Below are 24,602 nucleotides of genomic sequence, written 5' to 3' on the forward strand. Positions count from 1 at the left end.
ACTGTATTATATACCTAAAAGTTACAAAGAGAGTAGATCTTAAATTTCTCACCATAAAAAAGCAATGGTAATTATTTGAAGTGATGGAGGTGTTAGGTAACACTATGGTGGTAATTATTTGCAATATACATAGTGTGTATTAAATCAACACTTTCTGCACCTTAAAGTTGCATAATGTTTTATGTCAATTATATCTCAATAAAGCTGAAGGGCAGAGAACAAGGATGAAGAGAATACCTTAAAAGCAGCTAGAGGCCTCTTTTTTTGCCTAATGCAGCCATGGCTCATGGTCCCAAGAAGCATCTGAAGTATGTAGCAGCTCCAAAGCATTGGGTGCTGGGTAAACTGACCAGTGTGTTTGCTACTCAGCCATCTACCAGTCCCCACAAGCTGAGAGACTGTCTCCCTCTCATCGTTTTCTTAAGGAACAGACTTAAGTATGCTCTAACAGGAGATGAAGTAAAGAAGATCTGCATGCAGCAGTTTATTGAGATCAATGGCAAGGCCTGAACTGATATAACCTACCCTGCTGGTTTTATGGATGTCATCAGCATTGACAAGACTGGGGAGAATTTCTGCCTGATCTATAAGGGCCGCTTTGCTGTTCATCGTATTACACCTGAGGAGGCCAAGTACAAGTTGTGCAAAGTGAGGAAGATCTTTGTGGGCACAAAAGGAATCCCTCATCTGGTAACCCATGATGCTCGCACCATTGCTACCCTGATCCCCTCATCAAGGTGAACGACACCATTCAGATTGATTTGGAGACTGACAGAATTACTGATTGTATCAAGTTTGACACTGGTAACCTGTGCATGGTGACCGGAGGTGCTAACCTGGGAAGAATTGGCATGATTACCAACAGAGAGAGGCACCCTGGTTCTTTTGACGAAGTTCATGTGAAAGATGCCAATGGCAACAGCTTTGCCACCCAGCTCTCCAACAGTTTTGTAATTGGCAAAGGCAACAAACCATGGATTTCCCTTCCCCGTGGAAAGGGCATCTGCCTCACCATTGCTGAAGAGAGAGACAAGACACTGGCGGTGGGTGAAGTGAGCTCCAGGTGACATGATTGGAAAAGTCTTTGTACTTAATTAAAGATAATACAGCATGAAAAAAGAAAAGCAGAGGGGCAACTAAGATGGCGGCATAGATAAACACCGGGAAATTGCTGCTTCCCACAACAATCGATAAATGCATCAAAAACACAAGGTGGACACCATCCAGAACTACAGGAGGGCTGGCTGAGTGTAAATTCTACAACTAGAAGGAAAGAAAAGCACACTGCGAGCGGGAGGAGCTGCGGAGGTGGAGTGCAGAGGTACGGGGGCTCGCGCGCGGAAAGGGTCTGGCACCTGAGGACGCGGCTGTCTTTTTGAATCCGGAGGGAGACACAAGCTCCCGACGGCTCTGAAATCCGGTTCCAGGAAGTCTCTGGGGACCCAGGACTCATACGGGGAGATACTGGACTGTCTGGCAGCGGGCGAGCTTGAGAGCGACTTTCCCTCAGAGGTGCTTGCAGCCATTGCCGGGACACTGGGACTCGAGACTCCTTAGGGCAGGGCTGAGGCTCCGCCATAGCTGCTTTCTCCGCCCTTTGATTTCTTGAGACCCCGCCCCGCCCAGGCTGCAGCAGAGGCTTTTGCATATGAATGCCCCGGCCATTTGCAACCTGTAATTACCTAACTGCAGCCGGGCCAGATAGACCCAGAGCTTCCAAGAGAAGGCCCAAGGCCCCACAGCGGCTTGCATTGCTACACAGCTGAGCATCATCAGGGCACTTCCAAACTCCAAAAAAAAGGAAGGGGAATCTGCAGTTCTCTTCGTAGTTCCTGCTGTGTAACCTCAGGCAGAGGCTAAATTAGCACCTCCTTAGATCCAAGAGCCACTGTACCCAGTGGTCAGAGGGGAACCATCCAGATCACAACTCCTCAGATCCATAAGGGACACACTCAGGGTGCAGTTTCAGTGAGCACCAAAGCCCCACTGAAGCAAGTCTTGCCCCAGAAGGGTGTCTCCAGCACAGAAGTTCTCCCACTGCAGACACAGCTGATTCTCGCTGCCAATTGCCCTGGAGGTCAATTCCTCCCATTGATCCTACAACAACCAAGGCATAGCTACAACAAGACTGTGCACAAAGCCCACGAGGGGGTGCACCAAGAGTGTCCACCTCGGGTAACTGGGGAGGCTGAGCCACTGGGCCCTACAGGACACCTAGCACACAAAGCCACTCTATCAACACAGGGAAGCAGCCAAAATGCGGAGACAAAGAAACAGGTCACAAATGGCAGAAATGGAGGAAAGCAAACGACTGGATATAGAGTTCAAGGCCATGTTTATAAGTTTTTCAAGAATTTTATGGAAACCGCCGATAAATTTAATGAGTCCCTCAATAAGTATAGTGAGACCATGGAGGACATGAAAAAGGACCAACTAGAAATTAAGCATACACTGACTGAAATAAAGAATAATCTACGGAGATCCAACAGCAGACAAGAGGATCCCAAGAATCAAGTCAAAGATTTGAAATACAAAGAAACAAAAAATACCCAACTGGAAAAGAAAAAAGAAAAGAGATTCCAAAAATATGAAGATAGTGTAAGGAGCCTCTGGGACAACTTCAAGCATACCAACATCAGAATTATAGGGGTACCAGAAGAAGAGAGAGGGCAAGATATTGAAAACCTATTTGAAGAAATAATGACAGAAAACTTCCCCCACCTGGTGAAAGAAATAGACTTCCAAGTCCAGGAAGCGCAGAGAACCCCAAACAAAAGGAATCCAAAGAGGACCACACCAAGACACATCATCATTAAAATGCCAAGAGCAAAAGACAAAGAGAGAATCTTAAAAGCAGCAAGAGAAAGACAGTCAGTTACCTACAAGGGAGTACCCATACGACTGTCAGCTGATTTCTCAACAGAAACCATGCAGGCCAGAAGGGAGTGGCAAGAAATATTCAAAGTGATGAACAGCATGAACCTGCAACCAAGATTACTTTATCCAGCAAAGCTATCATTCAGAATAGAAGGTCAGAGAAAGAGCTTCACGGATAAAAAAAAGCTAAAGGAGTTCATCACCACCAAACCAGCATTATATGAAATGCTGAAAGGTATTCTTTAAGAAGAGGAAGAAGAAAAAGGAACTCTTACCATTTGCCACAGCATGGATGGAACTGGAGAGCGGATAAATACCACATGATCTCACTCATTTGTGGAATATAATGAACAACATAAACTGATGAACAAGGACTGATCCAGAGACGGAGAGGCATTGATTGGACTGCCGGGCTTTGGAGGGAGGGTAGGGGAGAGTGGGGGTAAGGGGGAAAGATCAACCAAAGGACTTACATGCAGGCATATAGGCCTAACCAATGGACACGGACAACGGGGGGGGGGGGGGGGTGAGGGCATGAGCGGGGGGGGGGGGTGTAGAGGGTAACGTGGGGACAAGGACACATATGTAATAACTTAATCAATAAAAATATATTAAAAAAAAAGAAAAGCAGCTAGAGGAAAAAGACATTATATGTTCATCTTTTTGTCATAAGGATAGCAGATTTCTTTTTTAAAATAATTCAAGCCACTTGACTTTACAGAAAATCTTTAAAATAATGCGGGGGCGGAGGGAAGGTTTCTATATCCAAAAAAATATATTTGAAAATTGAAGGCCAAAAATAGGCGAAGGGGAGCTTCAGACATACAAAGTCTGAAAGAATTCATTACAGCAAATCTGAACTACAAAAAAATGCCCTTAAAGCCTCCCTTATTGGAGGGAAATTTGGATCTACACAGCACATAAAGAAGGGCAGAGGAAATAACTACATGAGTAAATATGCATGGTAAATTTTTCTTATTTTAAAGATCTCTTTAAAATTTAATTGACTCTTGCCCTAGCTGGTTTGGTTCAGTGGTCAGAGCGTCAGCCTGTGGACTGAAAGGTCCCAGGTTCAATTCCAGTCAAGGACACATGCCCAGGATTCGGGCTTGATCCCCAGTAGGGGGTGTGCAGGAGGCAGCCACTCAATGATTCTCTCTCATTGATGTTCTATCTCTCCATCTCCCGCTCTGAAATCAATTAAAATACATATTATTATGCAAATACTAGAAGCCTGTTGCACGAAAAGATTCATGCAATAGGCCTTCCCTTCCCCTGGCTGCCGGCACCAGTTTTCCTCTGGCACCCAGGACCCAGGCCTTCGCTCCAGCTGGAGCCGCCTTCAAGCCTTCACTGCTCCGGCCTGAGCCGCCTTCAAGCCTTCACTGCTCCGGCCTGAGCCGCCTTCAAGCCTTCACTGCTCTGGCCTGAGCCGCCTTCAAGCCTTCGCTGCTCTGGCTGGAGCCGCCTTCAGTCTTCACTCCACCGCTTCGCACCTACGTATGCAAATTAACCACCATCTTTGTTGGTGGTTAATTTGCATATCTCCCTGATTAGCCAATGGGAGGAGTAGCGAAGGTATGGTCAATTACCAAGTTTGTCTATTATTAGATAGGATATATATATGTGTATATATATATATATATATATATATATATATATATAATTGACTCTTTAAATAAAGTACATAGCAGCAACTGGAGAGAAGCTAAGAGGGGGGGGAAATAGAAATACGCTTTTATAACAGACACACTAGACATGAAATGGTATATTACCTGAAGGTAGACTGTGGTAATCTAAAGATATATACTGTAACTTGAAAGCAACCACACATACACACACACACACACACACACACACACACACACACACCTATACAAATAAAGCAATAAAAAGAAATATTTACAAAATACTGAATTAACTCAAAAGAAGGCAGCAACAAAATGAAACAAAAACAAAGAAAAGATGGCAAAATAGTTTTCACTTAAAGAAATGCTTTTCTGAAACTTATCAGATAGATATGCATGCTATGGACTGAATGTTTGTGTCCTCCTAAAATTCAAGTGTTGATGCCTTAACAATGCAATGGTATGGAGATGGGGCTTTTGGGTGGGAATAAGGTGGTGAGTCTGTGTTGCCTGCATGGTGGGTTTTGTGTCCCAGCCCTAATCAATGTTCTAAGAAAAGACACCAGACAGATGACCTTTCTCTCCACTATGTGAGGATACAGTCACCTGCAAGCCAGGAAGAGAGCTCTCACCAGAAAAAAATCAGCCAGCACCCTAACCATAGATTTTCCAGTCTTCAAAACTATGACAAATATATGTTTATTTGTAAGCTTCCTAGTTTTGTGGTGTTACGTTATAGCAGTAGGAACAGAGGAAACAGCCTCAATCTGCAACTGAAAACAATGACTCATGACGATTTCACTCCAAGCTCTTTGCAAAAGGAGACACCAATGCCTGAGGCTGCTCATTACGCAATTGCTCAGGAACACTTTCTCAGATGCCTGTGATGCTGTACATTCCCACTGAGACACCTAGCGGTGGGCAGTTTATCTGAAGATGAAAGGAGGTCTGTATGCTCAGTGTTTTGCATTTTAACTCATAAAATGTACAACTGGGCCTCTCTCCATATACTCAAGAAGGGCTTTTGTATATATTAACATCTCTTTAAATCATCCCAGTGAGACATGAAAAGAAAACAAAATGTGTAAACAAATTGCTCTGGATCAGAGTTGGACCTCATGCCTTCATCTCTAGATTCTTGTACTGACTCCTAATTGACCCAGTAAATTTTAATTATTTTTAAATTAATAATTTTACTTATTAGTAATGAAATAATAATTTCAATTATTAACTCGTTTCTTTTTAAAAATCATTTATTTATAAAACAATAAAAACACACCATAGAACATTATCTGAATCTTTGGATTTACTTCTGTGCAACTAAGACTTGTTGTTTAATAAATATTAAATATAATTGAGTTACATTAAGATATTATGAGACAATGTGACAAGTCCTAAACGTAATGCAGATATAAGCATCATAAGATAAATTTAAATACATAGGTTTTCAGTCCTGGCTGAGCAGGTCAGTTGGTTAAGCATTGTCCCAATATGCCTAGGTTGTGAGTTCGATCCCTCATAAGGGCACATAGAAGAATCAACCCTGCCAGAGTGGCTCAGTTGTTCAGCGTCAACCTAGGAACCAGGAGGTCATGGTTCGGATTTCTGGTCAGGGCACATGCCCCTGTTGCGGGCTCAGAGGAAGCAACCAATCAATAATTCTCTCTCATCGTTGATGTTTCTCTCTCTCTCTCTCTCTCTCCCCCTCTCCCTTCCTTTATGAAATCAATAAAAATATTTAAAAATATATAAATATCCATATTATATTTTTTAGGAAAAGAATCAACCAATGCATAAATAAGTGGAACAACAAATCAGTGTTTCCCTCTCTTTTCCTTTCTCTCTCTTTCTCTCACTCTCTAAAATAAAATGCATAAGTTTGAAGTTATCAAGATTGTTTACAAAATATTGTCCTGTAGAAGAAATCCCTTAAAGAACTGTCACCAATAAAAAAAAAACTCTGACTTTACAAAAATATGAATGAGAAAGGTAATTCAACTCATTGTATCAGAGAAGTGTGGATTTAGAGGTAAAGTAAGTATTCTTCATTAAATGAAGTTACAATCTATATATATAAAAGCCTAAGCGACTGTTACGGCAGAATGACCGGTCGCTATGATGTGCACTGACCACCAGGGGGCAGATGCTTAACACAGGAGCTGCCCCTGATGGTCAGTGCACTCCCATGGGGGAGCGCCGCTCAGCCAGAAGCCAGGCTCACGGCTGGCGAGTGCAGCTGCAGCGGTGGGAGCCTCTCCTGACTCTGCGGCAGCACTACCGAGCCGCAGTAGCAGGAGCAGCGGGCCTGGATGAGCACAAGTGGCACAGCACCTGGCCCCAGTTCAGGCTCCTCCCTGGCTACCTGCTGCTTGGCACACTGCTACATCCCCAAGGGATCCCAGACTATGAGGAGAAAGGAAATTAATACCTAGGTGCATTAGAAGGAAACTACAAAAAAAAAAAAAAAAAAAAAAAAAGGTAGAGAACATCTTAAAAGTTGTCAGAAGAAAACCAGCAGTTGGCTATCCCCCAAGGGGTCCCAGATTGCAAGAGGGTGCAGGCCGGGCTGAGGAACCGCCCATGCAAGAATTTTGTGCACTGGGCCTCTAGTGAAGTTATCAATGGGCACATTCATCTAAAAGAATAACACCCACACTACAATTCTATGAATCTCTTCTTTCAAAAAGATGAAAGTAGACTATATTCTCTGAGATATGAAATTATTGAGGCAATTTCCTGGTTTTGTCAAATAAAGTATGAAATACTTATTGCATATCTTTGTTTTTAGATTTCATCTCTTCAAATGCATTTTGCAACAACTATTCTTTAAAAGAGATTTGAACCTTTAAAACTATTAGGCATAGATGAGGAAGGTCTTGGGAATTTGGGAGTGTAATTAATCAATATTCCTAGGTACTTAGTGTGAATTAAGAGTTTACACTACAAATTTTGTTGAACAAAGGTGGGTGTAAGAAGAGAAGGGAAAATTCCCTTGATTTAAAGACTGTATTCAGGAGAGATTACTGTTTTGGAGACACATGACCTTATGAGCTGGTAACAATCTTTTTGATACATGAATTGTACAGGTATAGAGAGTCAACTACCAACTCCATTATAAGGTTAAGTGGGATGAGCCTCTAAACCAAAGGTCTATAATTTTTTTTCTATAAAAGGCCAGATACCAAATATTTTAAGCTTTTCAGGCCACATGATTTCCATTTCCACTTTTCAATTCTGTCTTTATAGTGCAAAAAGAATCAGAGACAATGCTGAAAACAAAAGGTTATGACTGTGTTCCAATAAGCTTAGTTTTTAAACACAGTGGACAGGATTTGGTCTACAAGTTATAGTTTGCTGACCACCTGCTCTAAATTCCCAACAACTTTTCTAAATGACAGTCCCACCTGAGGACATGCCCCAAGTCAAACTCTGACACTATATGTCTTTTAAAAAAAAAAAAAATCTTTATTATTGAAATATTACAGATGTCCCCTCTTTTTCCCCATTGACCCCTTCTAGCCCACACCTGCCCCTTACCCCAGGCCTTCACCACGCTATTCTCTGTGTTAATGGACACTATATATCTTTGCTGTCCATTTATCTTTCTCAACTTTCCACAGTCTCCTCCTTTTCTTGTTTTTTTCTCCCTTCACCCTCACCATGAGTCTGGAATTCTCAGGCAGCCCATTCTCAGAAAGTAGACCATAATGATTATAAAATGGCTGTGAGGGGGTTGTTACATTCGGTAGAGGAAATACTTGGAGTGATTGCCTAACTCAGATATTATTATTGATAATAGCAGACTCATCATAGAGGAGCTACTTGGAGGACCTCAAACATACCAGATGAGAAATAAGCTAATGGCTACTTCTTGACTCACATAATGGTCACTTTTCTTATGACGCTTTTATATATAAACAATGAGGGTTCAGCTACTAAGCAAGTTATGCAATAGAGTTAAGTAGGTGTGTAGTTTTCTTGCAAATCCAGTCTAGCAATATTACTAGGAAAGGATGTCATTTGGCAATAAAAGGAAAACTGAAAAATTTCTTGTATCTTTCACTGTTAAGAAAAGAGCAAGAACTTTTTTTAAAAAATTAGAATTTAATTATATATTAGGAGTCATTGTTTCCTCTATAAAAGTTATAGAACTAGTCTGATCCCACAAGGTAAAGGACAGGAATGTTAGCTGATGGCTGTAAGTGATCACATCCTGGTGACAACTGTAGGTAACTTTATGAGTTAGGAGGACCACAGGAAACAAATGGCACACTCAAATTGGGTAACAAAGGAATTATTTATAAAGGATATAAGTAGGGAAATCAGCAATATTAATATAACTTATTATTTAAATGGTGCCACTTTTGAAGGTAAAATGACGCTTTATTAATAAATGTTGTCAGAACAATGGGTATAAACTGGGTCTGGCCCAGCCAAGTTGTAATGTTTAGAATAGAACAGTGCCCCCAGGCTAGCAAGAAGAAGCTATTATCACCCTTAGATGATAAAGAGGCAAAGAAAGGAAAGGGTTGCCAGAACCAATGTAGCAAGTTCTAGAGGTCAGCTAACAGGGGTTGGGGCCTTCAGGAAAGAAAAGCATGCAATCTATGAAGAGCTAACACAAAAGGAGTGGGTGAATTAAAATCCCAATTTACTGTCCTCCTACCTTCTGAACTCTTGCCAATATTTCCCATTGGCTGAACCCAACCAGAAACTAGAGGTTTATGGAGACTTTGATAGGTCAGCTTCCCTGGGGTACAAAGCAAGATAAGGATGGGTGGAGAATATATCTAGAGGGGAAAATAGAAGATACTTTATTTACAACTATGGTAACTATCCTTGCAAAAGTATCTAAAAGTGGAACTATTTTTGAACTCTGACCTCTTCTACAACTCTTTTGAAACATTCTAAGAAAACTCAATACCTACCTTTTTCTTGCATAATCTTCTCCCTTTTTGTTTCCTATTAGATTGCAGAAAAACAGTAAAGCAAGCAAGATCTTTTACCTACAATTGGCTGAGGCTAAGACTGTTTCTTTACAGAGGAATGACTGCAAGCACTAGGCTTTTATGCATATATTTAGTCTCCTTCACTCCCTGATCCATAGGCTGATTATGCAAGTATCACTGGCCTGACAATGAAACAAAATAAAAGGTATGTTTTTCACATGTGTCATAGTTAACTCACTTCACTTTCTGGTCTACAAATCTCCCCAAAGAATCTTAGAGGATGTATGGAATTTGATGAATCAATGGTTCAGACCAACAGAAAGGCTGCTGAGTTCAAACGTACAATGCAAAATTAATGGGTCAAATAAATATGTGCTGCATTGACCTCACATTGACGCACTTCACATTATATAAACACTGTACCTGACTACAAAAAACGTAGGTAAAATTTCAAGAAAGAAAAAATGTTCACCCTTGCAAAGTGTAGCCCTTCCTTTTTGGATAAGTATACAAAAGCCAAGAGGTAGAGTGATTATATAATCAGCAATCTCTTTACTTCCAATCCTCCCCAAAAAACCACCCATCTGCTAGGGAAAGTCCATTGTTACACTTTCTAAAATATTGCCAAGGTAAGGTTGGCATCATCCATGTTTCTTACTCCGTAGAAGGAAATATCTTCCATTTCATCAAGAGGCTTCCCATTTTCTTTCTCAACCGACCTAGTACCCATTCCATTTTAAGTCCAAAGACTCTATGATTTAATACATTTTTAAAATATAGAATCTTTTCCCCCCTCCCAGTCAACTTCAATCTACTTAAATATTCATGACAGTTAAAAGAAGAGGAAGGAAGTGAATTTAAAAAGAGGGAGGGAGAAAATAAGGGAATGAAAAACAAAGGGAGCCATTAATTTAAAAAAAATATTAAGGAAATAAGTGAATGACAGATCTTTCTAGTTAGGGTAGGAGAAAAGGGTGTCGTAGGTCATTTTCTGGTCCATTCCTGAGTGAGAGAATTGCATAAGCTCTGAGTAATCACAGTGATACAAATGATCTCACTTCAATTCTTGACCTAATCTAGGATTTCCCAAACTACACATGTAGATACTGTTCACACCTTCAGCATTTGAACAAATGAAGAGAGAGAAAATGGGAAGCTCTTTAGCCCATCACGAATTTTCAGAGATGCCCTTAGCTGAATGGTTGCCACAGGCAAGGAATAAGTAGATTACAGAATGGTGGCAGCAAAAAGCCAAAAAAAGAAGTCTTCTTCTTTTAATAGGAGAGATTCTTTTACTAGGAAATGATTTGCTACCTGGCAATGGTCTTAAAAGAAAGTTAATATACTTCAGTTTATTGAGTATTTTTAAGTATCTATTATTACATATAGCATATAAGACTAGGACCTATGGTGGCTATGATGATGACCACAGTCCTAAGAAAAAAATGGTTTCCCTAATAAACTTGTAGAGCCCATCTTATGTTCTTCTTTGCAATGACTGGAAGATCAGAACTCACTTTTGAGCTTGCCTTAATTCTCTAGTTCTTAATAATGTTCTCCTATGGCATTCCTTGTAACCGAGCCTCACCTTCTTTATTCTTTGTCCTTTATGTTGCCTCATCTTGACTGTTTTTTACCTTCTTGCACCAATGAAATTATTGCAAGTCACTTCAAATGTCTTTGGAAAAAGTAAATGGATATTGAACAAACTCCTAAATTGCTTGCTTCTAAGGAAACTCACAATCTAATAATAAATAAAGTAGAAAATATCTTTGAAATATTATGTAATGAATTGAGGTCATAAGAGGGAAGTCCAAGATAAATATATCTAAAAGGAAAATGTGGTCACAGCCAGGTAGGAGACCACTTTTGAATAGATGGCTAGTGAAACGAGCATGGACTAACAGGAGAAAGTTAAAATCTGAGGGTGGGAAGGCTGAAAGAACAGAGATTAGGGCACATTTAGAGCATGTTTACTTTAAGTACAATTTGGCAGAAGCCTAAAAGATTGGCGATAATGCTAGAGAGACAGCATAGAGCAAGCATGTCAAACTCAAAGGCTAACACGGGCCAAATAAACAAGGTTTAAGCTTATGTGGGTCACAAAAAAAACAAAAGCCTCAATTTTCATAGAAACGTAGGTTTATGTTGATAGAGACATGCTGAATAAGAAGGGCTGAAATAAATAAGTAATCATTAACATAAAATAATAGAACATTTTAATAAAAATTAATATTTTTTCTTGAACATTCACTTATCAGACACTGAATAACTACACAAATTAATAAGCGTAACGCAAATAAACCTATTTTTCTCTTCTCCAAAAGGGAAATATTTCCTGTTGTGCACACCAAATGACGTGGCCATTGGCTGCTAAAATATTCGCTGCTAGTATTAGTGGAGAGAAAGGGTGTGCCTACATGTAAGGTGGGTAAGGGAAATGAATGCAACACGATTGTAGTAATCAGTCAGCGAACATTGTAGTTCGTTATTAATATTTCTGTATAAAAGGATATTGTAAAAATTAAGCTATGAAGTTTTTATTAAAACGTTTCTTACATACTGTTATATTGGCTGGACCACAAAAATATTCATTGTGGGCCCCATGCAGCCAGCCTGTGAGTTTGACATGCTTGGCATGGAGCCAAGAGGGGAGAGATGATTGTAAATGGCAAGGCAACTGGGAGTCTACCAAGAGTTTTTAAGCAGAAAGGTGATGTAATTGAAGTGATTTACGAGGCCACACAATTACAGATAAAGAAATAGGGGGTCCCAAGGACAAATGTTTAGCAGTGTGTTTAACAGTCTAAGAGCCATCCTCTAGAATGCCTGAGGAGGAGGCACCTGTCTGCCTCATCTCAAAGTTGCCATAGATATAATGTTTTAAAGGAAGAAATAAAGAAAAGGAGGCAGCTCGGTTACACCCTAGAAAAATGGAAATAGAACCTCAGCCAGGGTGGCCTTTCTTCTGTTACTGCCCCACGAGCATACCTTCACCCAGGGAAGAGATCTGTGTCTTCATCTCCTGTCTGCCTGTCCAATGTCCAGGTGTCCACCAGGAACACCTCTAATGTCACAACGGATGAATCCGGTTGGGGCATTATCCCAAGAAGCCCTGAAAAATTGGTGATGGGGGCGGGGGCGCTTCTTTACCAAAGGATGCTGCATGACATTAAACCCTAGGCTTGGAGGATTCCAGAAAAGCCCACCTTTGAAGTCATGCGGTGAATCATAGGCTTTCCCTTACTGCTGCTAGCGCCACAACCTTTATCCTCAGTTCTTAACCAGAGAACTGGGTCCAGCTGTATTGGTACAGCTGCTGAGCGCCTTCTATGGAAAAAAAAAGTTCACTTCTGGCTCGAGTCCTAACCCCCAACACGGAGACTATGCTTTTTTTCTCTTCTCTTGCCACCCCTCCTTTTGTTCCCAGGTGCCATGTGACCTGTGACATTTGCTAGGAACTCACGCGGGTCACCCTGCCCTGGGAGCTCCGGTGATAACTACTAAGAACTTCCCAAGGACCAGGGCCCTTTAGGCTCCGGAAAGAGGGCAAGGGGGAGGAGGGAGGAGAACTGGAAGTCAGGAAAGCCCGGTCGGCAGGAGGTCAAGCCCAGGAGAGCGTGATTAGTCCTGTAGCAGCCTGCTAGGAGGCGGACTTTCGTCCTTTTAACACTCTGCTGGCGTTGCCAGAGCCACAGGCGGCTCGGCATCCTCTCTGGCACTCTCCCTGACTCACTTCCCTGAATTTAAATTCTGCTTGGCTGCGTTAACAAGCGTTTGCCAGTGCAAATACGTGACCTCCATCTCGTGCCTTCCCCTCTTCCTAAAACAGGTGCGGGTGCTCAGGTCCCAACGTGGACCGGAGGCAAGCAAAGTTGTCTAGGCTTGCGGCGTGGGGCGCAGGGCGCTTGAACAGTGCAGCCTCTGGGATCGCGGCGCGCTGGACAGCACCTTCCCAGGGCGCGCGCCGCCGCTGCGCTGCGCTCCGCTCCGCGCAATCTGGTCCCACTGCTTGAGTCTAGCGTCCTGGCTCTTACGTTTGGCCCGAGAGGTGAGACTGTGAAGGTGACTGGACGCTGGGGTTAGTGGTTTTAAATGTTCTTGACGCCTGTAGAAGTACTAGAGGAGAGCTTAGCCCCTGCGGCGCTTCCCCCGCCATCCCCCACCCCGACCCCAAAAGGGTGCTTTGACCATCAGACTTTTCCCCACTCGTTTCAGCATTTTCTCGTTCCTGCCTCTAAGATTCTGGTCACTATTGCACATTTAATACAGTCACATGGGAACTCGGTCCAAGCCTCAGGTTGCACCCACACTCTAAAGCATCCCGTGAAGTAAGCACATGAGTTTTCTCAGTGGCCACAGAGGAGGGAAAGCCGTAGTTGAAATTGGCCAAAGGAAATGCTCAGTGTGTATGGCATGAACCCAATCCTCAGAGTGGATGCTGTTTGGGGGTATTTTTTCCATCAAGAAAGGGGCTTGTTGGAAATGGCCCTGTAGGAGAAAGGTGTGGGTATCTCCTTCTTAAAGCACATCCAGGCATATATCAAAGATTTAGGACAAAGATCAAAGGAGGAGAGGGAAATTCCTGCTGATTTCACTAAGGGTAAAATTCCATAGATTTGGCTAGTCCTATTTTTTTCTTTCATGTCATCAATTTAGAATTCTCTGAAGGAAGCAAATGACATCAAGGAAAATCATTGGCCTAGGAGAAAAGGGCCCGTAGGCGTTTAGGTATTATATATGTGGAGCCAAAAAGCTCTGGAGCATCAGGGAGACTCCAACCTAAGGCAACAGCATGGGTGAATATGGGCTTCTGTACACTGGGAATAAGAGGCAAAGAGTAGTTGGTGCCTGAGCCCTTGCCCCTAAGGCTGGCCTTGCAGATCTAGAGGCAATTCAGTGTGGGTGGAAAGAGTTTAATGTGAAACTGGGGTGGAACTGGGTTTTCAAATACATTGCCTGATGCCTTATTATTTGTTCTGTCAGTTTTTTTCAGGAAGATCTTCATTTTGCAACTGGTAGGGTTGGTGCTAACCAGCAATTTCACTGATTGTGACTTTGAGAAGATTAGAATGGATTACCTGAACATCATTTCTAAGGACCTGACGGTAAGTGAAGAAACCTTTTTAAAAACAATGTGTTTTCATCAGAAGAGTACACACATAGACACACACACACACACACACACACACACACACCACAGTTTTACTTTCAAAAAAGAAAAATAATTTTGGGAAAAGATCATGACCCAGCATTATGTCAGAAATTTTTGCAAGTGATATTGAAATATATTTGCCTCTAAAATGACAACCTAGAAAGTGGCACACATTAAGTGTGCAGATGCTGATGCGGAGCAGATATTGATAGGTAAGGCATGACCCATCAGGGGTGTCTATACTGGGCTAAAGTGCTGCTCCGCTGGTGCAGGAAAGAAAAAAAAAAGGTAAAAAAATAGGCTTGAGAAAGAGAAGGCTTGAGAAAAAGAGAGGAGTAAAAGAGGGAATTCTTGTGAGCTGAGACCTAACCAGTGAGGTTGCCCTTCAGGTCTGTCTAGCGTTCTAGATGCCTTGGGATGCCATTGTGGGGTGAGGTGTGCTTCAGATTGTTTAGAACACAGTAGCAGTCATTTTCTTAATTATTTTCATTTCTGGATAGATCACGCATGTGTGAAATGCATGAACGGCTCGCTCTAGGACAGATGTGGGCATTGGAAAGTGGCATATTGCTCTCGTGTGCAGCCCTGTATACAGGGTTACAGGTGTGCCTACTGGTGGGGAGGAGGCGTCTCCCTCCAGGACCAGGACCCATTGATACTGTTTCCGAGAGCAGAATCTTCAGATCTGAAGGTTCCCACTTGTGTCACTACTTTGTCAATGGCAAGAACCGACGCATAGAAAAGAAGTGCGGAAGTGGAAACTGCTTGCAGGGCATCTTTAAACCCTGGGAGCAACAGTGGGGAGTGTGGGGGTTTCTCCTGTGAACACGTCTTTACCCTCTCCTCGGATGCTTTTTTCCTTTCTTCCAGTGTACCGACTGCGACGCCACCCTCCGCTGTGAAGATCAGGTGAGTAGCTGAACAGCGCTCCTGGCTCTCTCCGAGGGGCGCCAGGCATCCCGGGGAGGGGCGCCCAGCCGGAGGTAGAACCCCGGGCGGTAGTTGGGTTCCCAGGCGACACCGACCCCGCAAGGAGAACTGGGCTGCCGGAACTTCTGGGCTGGTGCCCAGCTGGGGACACCACTTCTGCTCCAATTTAGGGCGAGGAAGTCTTTCTCGAAACCGAGCGGGATTCCGGAAGAGGCTCCCGGTCCCCCACCCCCACGAAAGGGAAGGCAAATAGGAAACTAGGATCAGGGCACGACGTCAGGGGCACACCCCTCACCACCACCTCCCGGGCGGGGGGTGGGGGGGCGGATGGGGTGCCTCCGCCTGCGGCGCCGCCTCCTGGCAGTCCCCCGGGCCCCGCGCCTCGGACGCGGCGAGCGGCAGCGCAGGTCCTCTCTCCTGCCGCGCCTTCTGCTACTCTCACGAGCCCCCACTTCCTCCCCTTCCGTGGGGTCTTTAGCCCTCTCCTCACCCGGGTCCCATTGGCTGCGTCCCCCGCGCCTCCTTTCACTCATTTCTTACCAACTCTATTTCTTTGTTTTTTTATACCCCTACCCCCACCCCGTGGCGTGTTCTCCTTTTCTCGTGAACGTCGCCGCTTGCGAGCAGCCGGATTGCCTCACTAAAATCGAGCGCCTTACCTTGCATCCTACCCCCGGCTGCAAGTCACTCCCCGAAGAATTAGCCAGCAGAACGGAAGCCACGCTCGAACGCTCTTGCCCAGGCTACTACCGAAAGCAGGTAAGCCAACGTAAAGCACTCTCGGTTTTTGTTGTGTGTTTTGTTTTGTTTTTTAATCTTGGCGCTAACCTTGAATTAAAGAGGCGCTATTCGTGCAGTGCAGAAGTCTGTGATTTTTATTCAGGTTCTATCTTTTGGAGAGCAAATGAGCCAGAGCTGTAGATTGTCAATTAGTCCTAGGTTGGTACCTCGACCGAAACCCACTTATTTCTAGGATTCTGATTCTTCTTACAGAATTGTGGTTCTAAACCTTAGGCGAGTGGTGAGCCTCCTACATCAGAGTGTCACCTGGCTGCCTGAGCATGGGAGGTTATTGGCCAAAATGCCAATTCCCAGGGACCCAACCTAGACCTTCAAAATCACAGTCCCTGTGTATGGAAGGGCTTCTTATGAAATTTTTGCCCGTTCTACAATTTGAGCAGCATTACGTAGGCTTATCACTTAATAATTGTGCGTTCTTTCTTAAAATGATAAATCATACATCAAAGCTTTACCCTATGTTTGCTTAATTGCTTATATGGGTGGTATTGCTGCCTCTGTGCAGTTACATGCATTTGAATGAATGCGTAACTTTAAATATGGAAACAGTAGTACAGAGTTAGGAGCGGGAAGTCTGGAGACAGTCTTGCCTAACTTTGAATCTAGCCCCATAACTTTTAACAGTGAAAACTTGGATAAATTACTTAGCCTCTGTGTGCTCAATTTCTTCTGCAGAATGAGGATCATATTAACAGACCCACATAGAGTGTTTGTAAGGATTAAATGAGTCAATATTAGTAAAAGCACTTGGAATAGTGCCTGGCATGCAACTAGTACTCAGGAAGTATTTATTTCAGCATGGAAGTGAAGCAGAGGGTTTATCTTCTGGATGACAAATTTTAAAAAGACAAGGAGAAACAAGTGCAGAGATGTATGATCACTGTCTATTAACCAATGGACTTTATCAGTCTGCACACTGAGTAGTCTGTGTGGCCAAGGCTGTCACTTTTTTAGGGATTGGAGATTGAAGCCATAAGGTGAGTCTGGCTACATGTGAAAAACTGGTTTGGTTCTATGCCTTCTATCAAGGAGACTCTAGTAAATCTACTGACGGCCACAGTGAAGTTTATCCATATAAGGAGAGCATAGAGAACAGGCTAGGTCAAGTTCTGGATAGTAAGAAAGGGAGAGTCTGGAGTACTTTTTAAAAATTTATGATTTAGCAAATTTTAGATTGTAAGATTTTTGCTTATAACCTGGTAAACTTTCTTGACCCAAATATTGTGTATCTAGGAGGTCCAGTCAAGGTCACTACTCAAGAGTAATATAGATAGAGGAAAACATTAAAATATCATTGCAATATTTTTTAAGTTTAGGCTCTCTTCAGAAAAACCTTCAGGTGTCTGTGGCACAACTCAGTGGTAGAAGGGACTGAAGGCAGGAGAATTTTGAATTATATCTGTAAAGAAGATGTAGATATGTCCTATTTTAGAGGAACTTACGATCTTGTCAAGGAGATCATGAAGTCATCGACTTATTCACTTATTTACTTATTCAATGTGTCCTATGTATAAAACATTCTGCTCAGCAGTGTGGGGAATACCCATGATGCAATAATGAATTTAAAAAAACATTTAAGTGAGAGCCAAGTTATATTAAACACACTGTGAAACACTAGAATATTTTCTAACAGAAAGGTCTGAGCAATCCTTGTAAAGGAGGTGGTGCTTGGCCTTGACGCATGAGTAAGTGGGTGGAAAAATGGGAGGGCATTCCTCTGTAGAAAGCACACAGGCCCAGACAGTAAGCAGGTGTTAGGAGAATACATTGAGAAATAGGTTTGCATAGAGAAGACAATGTAACCTGCCATTAAAGATAGTGACAATTAATTTTAATTACTGATTCTCTTATTCCACAGAAAAATAATGCCCAGGCAATGAAGAAAAGAAAGAAAAGAGAAGACACAATAAAAAGATGCCAGAAAATAGTCTCAAACTTAATAGGATTGTGGCGTCGTTTCATGCGTCTTTAATAGAAACAAAGTGAACCTTCATTGAAGTCATATTTCACAGCAACAAAAAAATCATCCGTATTAGGTAGAGGGAATGTTAATTCTGTGACATTTAAAAGATCACTACTAATTATTTTTTTAATTACAGACGGGTTTCTTAACTTATTTTTGTAAGCTTTTATTGTTTAATATTGGTTTATAATGTGGGGAAGATACTACCCCTCAAATGTCAGGGAGACTTCAGTAGCATTGATGTCTGAGCCACTGGCTTTGTGATAGTAATTCTCAGCTGGAGCTACATAGGCCTTACTCAAGAGAAGAATCTAAAAGTATAGGAGAAGGAGAACTTTTTCGCTTCAAAAAGAAAAAAAGTTGAACTCAAGAGCAAATGAACCTCTGTTGAAAAGGCAGGCATTTCTTTCATACTAAAAATGTACAAAAGAAGGAAATACATAGACGCAAAACGGTACACACAAAAAGCTGTACATATAGTGGAGAAATTTGAAAGAATTTCATATTAATATTGTGAAAATAGTTTAAGTTAAGTTTTAAAAATTATGTAACAGATAAGAGTGGTATATGCAAGCAGATCTTGAAGAAGTACATTTATTAAAGCTAAAATAATATATATTTTTAAACTTATGGAATACATTTTTAATTTATTGTATAAGCACTTTTTATTTTTTTATTAAATTTATTGGGGTGACATCGGTCAAAATGAACAGTAAGCACTTTTTTAAATGTACATATTGTTTTGTTATTGACATGATACATTTCTTAATAAAATAATTCTCAAATTCATTTCTTATGAATGTGTTATTTTATGTAGCTAGATGATTTTCACCTACACATTTTTCTGAGGGGCTTCACTCTTCTGCAACTCTTTCCCTCCCCTGATCCTTCAAGCCCATTGACCACTTTCCTCCTGCTCTGTGCTGCTATAGAGAATATTTGGCAATAGATAAGTGTCATCAGGATACTTTCCAACAATTCTTTTCTTAAATCAAATCTCTAGTCTTTCCTTGTTTCCCAGGTGGACTTCACCACACCTGGAAGAGACAAAGGAGGCAAAGGAAACAAGAGATGTTAAACTCATCCTCCTATTCTTGAACACTGATGCAAGCTAGAGCCACAGGCACCCTCTCACTCACCCTTGACTCAATGCTCTGAACAACAGTAGGAGAGACCAACCTAGCTATAACACTCAGGCCAATAGGGAGCAGATAGGAATACTACACTGATTTATCCTTTAAGTGTAAACTTTCCTTCCCACCATCGCCCTGAGGGATTGTGCTGAGCAAGGATAGAAAAGGGGAAGTTCAATATCCCTAAATCCATTTTACTGCTATCAGGTAAGAAGAAGCTTACATTATGAATCCAATTAGCATTTACAGAGCACCTATTGTGTGTCAAGCCTTCAGCCAAGTACTGGGGATACAAGAGGAAATAAGACAAAGCTTTTAACCAGAGAACCTCAAACTATAGCTGAAAGTAAAAGGAATTTTTTTAGGAGTAAAATAGGCAGGTTTAGGAAATTTTAGGAATTACGGGGTCTTTGGGGAGAACCACAGGGCTGCAAAGCTGGGAGCTGCCCAAAGGTATATATTCACAGAATCAGGGAGATGCCAGAGGGCACACATCCATAGACTAAGGGAGCTGCCATATATTTAAAGAATAAAGGAAAGAAATCCACTCATTCAGAGAGGGAAGAGGAAGGCCAAAGGGAATAGAAAAAAAAAGGTAGAAGAAGAAGGGAACCTCACATGAGGTTTGAACTCTGAAGCTGCTATAGTGACCAATAAGAGGGGATATCAAGACACAAAGAACTGCAGCCTTTATAAACCTTAGAAAAAAGGGACTTAGTGGGACTCTCTTTCCCTCCCCACGTGGGAGTCTGTGCTTGTTTCTCAATAAATTTCTACCTTTTCCTATACCACTTTTTGTCCATGGTTTTATTCTTCCAACCCAGCTGGACAAGAACCCGGGAAGCCACCTTTGCATCCTGCCTAGGGGAACACCACGTGTTCCAGTTCAATTTTCAAGTTTCAAAAGCAGGACATACCTGTTTTCAAAAAGCTTCCTTTAATGACTAGGACTAGGGCTTTAAATGACATCATAAGAGAAACTCCTTTGGCCAGTATTCATAAGTTTTCTGTACAAAGAGTGGGGTAGGGGGATACATTTTAAGCCTATTAACTTCATCTTAGCAAGGATTCACTAACTACATTTCACTAAACTCTAAAAAGAAATACCCTCACAATTTTTCTCAAGGTTTGTGGTCTAATTTTCCTATGAGCAGAGAGGAAAAAAGAATTATGAGACTGAAGACAGCTCAAAGTCATCCCGTTGAACACAGTTTCTTTGAGTTTTTGGATTTATCTTTAAAAATTTATGTAATTGACATAGTTTCTTTTTCTATGTATCCCATAAATGTTTTAATATATAAACAATCATTTATTTACATTACTTACTCACAAGTACAAGTAATGTGCAAGAAGCTGCATCATATTAATCTAGTAACAACTTTTCCTGATATTGTTAAAAATGAATTATACATTTCTACTCCTTGAGATGTATTGAGGTTTTCTTGGTGGCCTAATATATGATCAGTTTTATAAATGCTTCATGGTCAGTGGAAAGTAAGTTGCAAACTCAGGTTTAAGTTGGATATATACCTACTGGGGCTATCTTGTTAATTATGTTTTTTACATAATATATATTCTTACATTTGTCTCCTCCAGTCAGAGGTTGAGACAGCTGAGTTAAAGTCTACTGCTGTTATAGTATTTTATTTCCCTGTATCCTTAAAGTTTTTGCTTTCTGATTGTTGACACTATTTTTACTAGTATTTAATGCCTAACCATTTGACACAATATGGATGAACCTTGAGAATATTATGCTAAGTGAAATAGTCAGAAAAAGCTAGGAACCATATGATTTCACTCATATGTAGGATATAAAACTGAAACTCATAGACATAGACAAGATTATGGTGGTTACTAGAGGAAAGGAGGCTGAAGGAATAGTAAAAGGTAAAGGGGATCAAACATATGGTGACAGAAGATGATTTGACTTTGGATAGTGGACACACAATGTAATATATAGATCATGTATCATATATTGTACAGAAATGTACACTTGAAACCTATATGATCTTATTAACCAATGTCACCCTCAAAAACTTAATAAAAAAAAGAAAAAAGTTTCCTTCAACTATGTAGAACTGAATCTCCATTTACTCATAATAGCCTTATGAAAATACAATAAAGTCAGGGGAAATTTGTCAAGTGCTTTACTAAAGTCAAAACCTACCAAGTCTATATGATCACTCAAACTACAAATTAAATAATTTTCTCCAAAAATTTCTGAATTTCATTCAGAAATGAAAGAGGTGAAGTAACAAGTGATCCCACAGAAATACAAAGGATTATGAAAAAATACTATGAACAACTCTATTCCAACAAAATGGACAACCTAGATGAAATGGACATATTCTTAGAAAAATACAAGCTCCCAAAACTCAATCAGTAAGAATCAAAAAACCTGAATAGGCCTATAACTACTGAAGAAATTGAAGCAGTGATCAAAAATCTTCCAGCAAAAAAAAGACCTGGTCTGAATGGCTTTACAAGGGAGTTCTACCAAGCATTCAAAGGAGAACTAAAACCTATCCTCCTCAGACTATTCCAAAAAATTCAAGAGGAAGCAACACTTCCAAGCTCTTTCAATGAAGCCAGCATTACCCTAATTCCAAAACCAGATAAAGACACCACAAAAAAAGAGAACTACAGGCCAATATCCTTGATGAACATACATGCTAAAATCCTCAACAAAATCCTAGCAAATCAGATTCAGCATTACATTAGAAAGATCATACACCATGACCACATGGGATTTATTCTGGGGATGCAAGTTTGGTACAATATCTGCAAATCAATAAATGTGATACATCACATAAACAAGTTGAGAGACAAATATCGCATAATCATATCAATCGATGCAGAAAAAGCATTTGACAAAATCCAACATCCTTTCTTGATAAAAAGTCTCAGCAAAGTGGGAGTAGACGGATCATGCCTCAATATTATAAAAGCCTTATATGACAAACCTACAGCCAACATCATACTCAATGGGCAAAAACTAAACTCATTTCCCCTGAGAACGGGAACAAGACCCACCTTCACCACTCCTGTTCGATATAGTACTGAAAGTGCTAGCCATAGTGATCAGACAAGAAGAAGAAATAAAAGGCATCGAAATTGGAAAAGAATAAGTAAAACTGTCCTTATTCACAGATGACATGATGCGATACATACAAAACCCCAAAAACTCCATCAAAAAACTACTAAACCTAGTAAATGAATTCGGCAATGTAGCAGGATAAAAAATTAACACCCAGAAATCTATGGCCTTTTTATACACCAATAATGAACTCATGGAAAGAGAAATGAAGAAAACAATCCGATTTACCATTGCACCAAAAAAATTGAGATACCTAGGAATAAACTTAACTAAGGAGGTAAAAGACCTGTACTCGGAAAACTACAGAACATTGAAAAAAGAGATAGAGGAAGACATAAACAAATGGAAGAACATACCGCGTTCATGGACTGATAAAATCAACATCATTAAAATGTTCATACTACCTAAAGCAATCTACAGATTCAATGCACTCACCATTAAAATACCAATGGCATATTTCAAAGATCTAGAACAAACTCTCCAAAAAGTCACCTGGAATAAAAAAAGACCCGGAATAGCCACAGCAATCCTGAGAAAGAAGAACAAAGTTGGAGGGATCACAATACCAGATATCAAGCTACATTACCAAGCCACGGTTCTCAAAACTGCCTGGTACTGGCACAAGAACAGACATATAGACCAATGGAACAGAAAGGGAACCTATAAATCAACCCAAGACATTATGCTCAATTAATATTTTTCAAAGGAGGCAAGAGCATACAATGGAGTCAAGACAGTCTCTTCAATAAATGGTGCTAGGAAATTTGGTCAGATACATGCACAAAATGAAACTAGATCATCAGCTTACACCATACACAAAAACAAACTCAAAATGGCTAAAGGACTTAAATGTAAGATGGGAAACCATAAAAATCCTACAAGATTCCATAGGCAGCAAAATTGCAGACATATGTTCTAGCAATATCTTTACAGACACAGCCCCTAGGGCAATGGAGACTAAGGAGAAAATAAACAAATGGGATTACATCAAAATAAAAAGTTTCTGCACAGCAAAAGAAACCATCAACAAAACAACAAGAAAGCCTACTGCATGGGAGAACATATTTGCCAATGCTATTTCAGATAAGGGTTTAATCTCCAAAATTTACAGAGAATTCATACAACGTAACAAAAGGAAGATAAACAATCCAATCAAAAAATGGGCAAAGGACCTAAATAGATACTTTTCGAAAGAGGACATTCAGAAAGCCAAGAGACATATGAAAACATGTTCAAAGTCACTAATCATCCGAGAGATGCAAATCAAAACAACAATTAGATACCATCTCACACCTGTCAGAATGGCTATCATCAACAAATCAACAAGTGCTGGTGAGCATTTGGAGAAAAAGGAACCCTCATGCCCTGCTGGTGGGAATGCAGACTGCTGCAGCTACTGTGGAAGACAGTATGTCGTTTCCTCAAAAAGGAACTTCCATTTGACCCAGTGATCCCACTTCTAGGAATATATCCCAAGAAACCAGAAACACCAATCAGAAAGGATATATGCACCCTTATGTTCATAGAAGCACAATTTACAATAGCTAAGATTTTGAAAACAACCTAAGTGCCCATCAGCAGATGAGTGGATTAAAAACCAGTGGTACATCTACACAATGGAATACTACACTTCGGTAAAAAAGAAGGAACTTTTACCATTTGCAACAGCATGGATGGAACAGGAGAACATTATGCTAAGCGAAATAAGCCAGTTAGAGAAAGATAAATATCACATGATCTCACTCATATGTGGGATATAATGATCAACATAATTTGATGAGCAAGAATAGATCCAACCCTAACCAGTTTGGCTCAGTGGATAGAGCATCGGCCTGCGGACTGAAGGGTCCCAGGTTCGATTCCGGTTAAGGGCATGTACCTTGGTTGGGGGCACATCCCCAGTAGGGGGTGTGCAGGAGGCAGCTGATTGATGTTTCTCTGTCATCGATGTTTCTAACTCTCTATCCCTCTCACTTCCTCTCCATAAAAAAAATCAATAAAATATATTTTTTTTAAAAAGAATAGATCCAGAGACAAATGGCAGGGGGTTGGTGGGGGGTGGTTAGAGAGCA

General features: G+C 41.0%; 1 protein-coding gene and 1 pseudogene across 1 annotated transcript; both read left to right on the forward strand.

Annotated features, from left to right (window-relative positions):
* Window positions 1-279: 279 nt before the first annotated feature.
* LOC118656388 lies at window positions 280-2,949 on the forward strand (annotated as a pseudogene).
* An 11,463-nt stretch (window positions 2,950-14,412) lies between these two features.
* LOC118656513 (thymic stromal lymphopoietin) lies at window positions 14,413-19,089 on the forward strand (the record flags this gene model as incomplete). Its single annotated transcript, XM_036309983.1, has 4 exons — window positions 14,413-14,562; window positions 15,480-15,518; window positions 15,801-16,298; window positions 18,196-19,089. Coding segments are annotated over 4 exons (801 nt in total), but the record flags the coding sequence as incomplete, so codon positions are not given.
* Window positions 19,090-24,602: the final 5,513 nt, after the last annotated feature.

Source organism: Myotis myotis, unplaced genomic scaffold (assembly GCF_014108235.1).
Source record: "Myotis myotis isolate mMyoMyo1 unplaced genomic scaffold, mMyoMyo1.p scaffold_m19_p_5, whole genome shotgun sequence".
Classification (NCBI taxonomy): Eukaryota; Metazoa; Chordata; class Mammalia; order Chiroptera; family Vespertilionidae; genus Myotis; species Myotis myotis.